Source organism: Cucumis melo, chromosome 1 (assembly GCF_025177605.1).
Source record: "Cucumis melo cultivar AY chromosome 1, USDA_Cmelo_AY_1.0, whole genome shotgun sequence".
Lineage (NCBI taxonomy): Eukaryota > Viridiplantae > Streptophyta > Magnoliopsida > Cucurbitales > Cucurbitaceae > Cucumis > Cucumis melo.
The window spans coordinates 26,586,420-26,589,671 of record NC_066857.1 but is presented as its reverse complement, the minus strand read 5'-3'; the positions used below and the strand labels follow the sequence as shown (position 1 = coordinate 26,589,671).

The window sequence follows — 3,252 nt, the reverse complement described above, 5'->3', positions numbered from 1 at the left end:
TTTTTTCCTTTGACAAGGAATAATGATATTGAATTCTTGTGGCCTTTGAAAAAGAAAATGCCAAATATTAATAAGGTAAAGTAAGTAAATAAATAAAAAGTAGAGAAAAATAAATAGAGCCAAAAATAAAAGAAAAGAAGATATGAATGAAATGAAAAATAATGTCTAGGTTCATATCCAATGACACATAATTTATTAAAGTTTTATTCCAATAAATAATTTTATATTTATAGGACTAACTTTTAAAAAGCAACTATACTCCCAAAAAAAAAAAACATTTAATTAAGAATTCATTCTTTTTTTTTTCTTCTTTAGAGAATACATTTTACATTTAATTAATTTAAGTGAACCTTTTAAATTTTAGTTTTATATATCATTAGATATTAATTTATTTATACGAAACATAGAAATTTCCAAGAAAGGTCAAGGGGGTGGGTCGTGGCCTCCTACTCTCTCCAAAGATGTCTGCCCTCTCTCTATTCACGCCTCCAAATTTTAATTACATCCATAATTTCTTTTTTATTAATAACTTATTTCACATAAATTGCTATTTCACACATTTGGTCTATTTTGTTCACCAACTAATAAGGCACCTAAAGATCCTCTTCTACATTCTTTTATGTCATCGTTAACATTAAGTTTTGCCTCATAATCCTTTATCTTATTCTTTGTTCGTTCAAAATCTTATCTTCCTCTTTTTTGTAGTCTATACATAATTTGAAGTTCTCTTTGTTTATTAATGTTCATTTTTATTAGAGCAAAACATAACAACTAAAATAGTTGTCAGTGGAGAAATCAATATGAAAGTTTGGATTTACTTTATATCCTTTTGGACAACTAATAATTTTCATGTTTTAGAGTCCAAATTTAATGGTTTAATTTATTTAACGTGTTTTTAGACTTTTAATTCGTGTAATTATGTTTTCTTTTTTTTAAAAAAATTAAAATTTATCAACTTAATCTTCTAATTCTACTTGTACATATAAAATGTTATTGTTTTGGGAGTAAGTTTTAACTTAGAATTTGGTGAAAATGGTTTAATTTAGGATTTGTAAAATTCTTTTTAATACCACAACTGATAAATTTAGTCGTAATTTACATTGATTTAACTGAAAAATACTATTATTATTTAATGAAATATTTCATGCATATAAATTGAAAATTTGATAAAAGAAAAAAAATTGTTTATAAATTATAAAAGATTAAATTAGCTGCATAGTTAAAAATGGACAATTATATTTTTGTAATTTTAACCATAGAAACAAATTTACAAACTTAGAAAGGCAAAGAGACTAATTAAATTGTGTATATGAACTAAACTTTAGTTATAAAACAAAATTCTTATTTGAACAAGAGTTTTAGTGATTAATTTTAAGCCAACAGAAATTCAAACTTTGGAACTTTAAACATAAACAAAGTCCAATGTATTTATTGAAAATGTAATATCTAAAAACAACTAATTAAGTACTCAATTTTGTATTTAAAAGTTTTTTTTTTTTTAAAAAAAAAAAGTACCGATTTTGTAAAAAAACGTGTTTGCATAACAAATTATATATATATATAAAGACAGAAAAAGGAAAAGGAATAATCTAGACTTACCTTATCCATTTTAGATAGAGGAAAATTCAAATCAATAAAAAAGACCTCAGCCTTTCCAATCACCAAAAGACAATTAAAACCCTTCTCAGGTTTTGCACTCCACCTAAGAACACAATCCCTTCCACATCCAAACACTCTCCTTCCCACGTGCCTTCACGTGACAACCAACTCTCCCTCCCCTTTTAATCCCTCCAGATATTCTGGCATATGCTTTCCCCTTTGCCACCTCACCCTTTTCCTCCTCCTTCTAAATTCCCCACCTCCTTCATCGTTTCATTCCATTCCTTCTCCCATGGCGGTTTTCTCTAGGTCCAAGCGAGTCACTGATCCTCTCGATGACAAAGCCAAAGCTCGCTTATTCGGCACCCATCACTTTCATCAACTCAGTTGTGTTAGCAGCGGCAGTGAGCATTCCCCTCATGATTCCCCTTGTTTATCCGAACTCGTCCACGGCTTCCTTCACGATCACCATCCTCACCATCCATCTCATGCTCCTACCACTTCTTACGATTCCGACTCTGATTTCCTCGATCCCACTCCCGATCGTGAAAATCCTCTAGACGATATCATCAGCTCTCTTAATTCTAACATTGTCGACTCCTACAGGGATTTACTTCTTCAGCATATCTGTAATGCGATCCATAAGTTCTCACTTCTTAAATCCAACAAACCTGTGCTTCTGAGAAATGTTATGGCGTTTCTGCGTGAGTTAGGGCACAATGCTGCGGTTTGTAAAACCAAGTGGAGTTCCTCTGGTACTTTAACTTCTGGAAACCATGAGTTTATCGATGTTGTACGATTCAATGTTAGTGGTAAGGTCCAGGTTAGGTATTTTGTTGAACTGGATTTGGTTTCGGAGTTTGAGATCGCCAGGCCGACGGCTCAATACTCGAGAATGTTGCAGTGTTTGCCGAGGGTTTTTGCTGGTACGGCGGAGGAATTGATGAGAATCGTGAGAGTTATGTGCGATGGAGCGAGGAGATCGCTTCGAAGTAGAGATCTGTCGGTTTCTCCATGGAGGAAGAACCGTTACGTACAGAACAAATGGTTTGGACCTTACCGTCGGACTGTAAATCCAGTTCCGGAGAAGTCGTTTGGGGGGGCGGGGGCGATGGCGGTGGCGACGGAGGGCGTGGGCGCGGCGTATCGATGTGTAGGATTTGAAGACGTGAATATGAATCGAAGGTTGTTTGTCCGGACGAGATGATAAGGATTGAAATGATTATAAATCAGAATAAAGCAAAATGGAAATCAACAACGTGAACAAGCAACCCTTTCTTCTTCTTTTTTTTTTTTCTTTCTTTTTATAATTATATATTTATCATTTTTAATTATTTTATACCAAAAGAGGAAAATTAAATAAATAAATGAAGGGGATTGGCTCTACCAAACAAAGGAACATATCCAAGATTTGATAAGAAAGAATTTTGATTTTTTAAACCAATCTTCAATTTATTTCAATTTTTTAAGCAATCCCTTAATGTATATTTAATGAACTTTCAAGCCATCTGTGGAAACCTTCTAAAAAGTTTGCCAAAAGATATCAAATAACAATAATAATAACAATAATAATAATATTAATAATATTAATAATAATAATAATATGCTCTATGAGTTGCAATTTAATGGTGGTAGGGTCCAAGCTAGAAGATG

General features: G+C 32.1%; 1 protein-coding gene across 1 annotated transcript; it reads left to right on the top strand.

Annotated features, from left to right (window-relative positions):
- Positions 1–1,541: 1,541 nt before the first annotated feature.
- On the top strand, positions 1,542–2,887 carry LOC103497602 (uncharacterized). The gene has a single exon (XM_008459841.3). The coding sequence runs from the start codon at positions 1,892–1,894 to the stop codon at positions 2,804–2,806; it is 915 nt and encodes a 304-aa protein (XP_008458063.1). The 5' UTR covers positions 1,542–1,891; the 3' UTR covers positions 2,807–2,887.
- The last annotated feature ends 365 nt before the right edge of the window (positions 2,888–3,252 follow it).

Excerpts from the sequence above, each read along its gene's own strand:
- LOC103497602 (XM_008459841.3), top strand. The coding sequence starts at position 1,892 with ATGGCGGTTTTCTCTAGGTCCAAGCGAGTCACTGATCCTCTCGATGAC.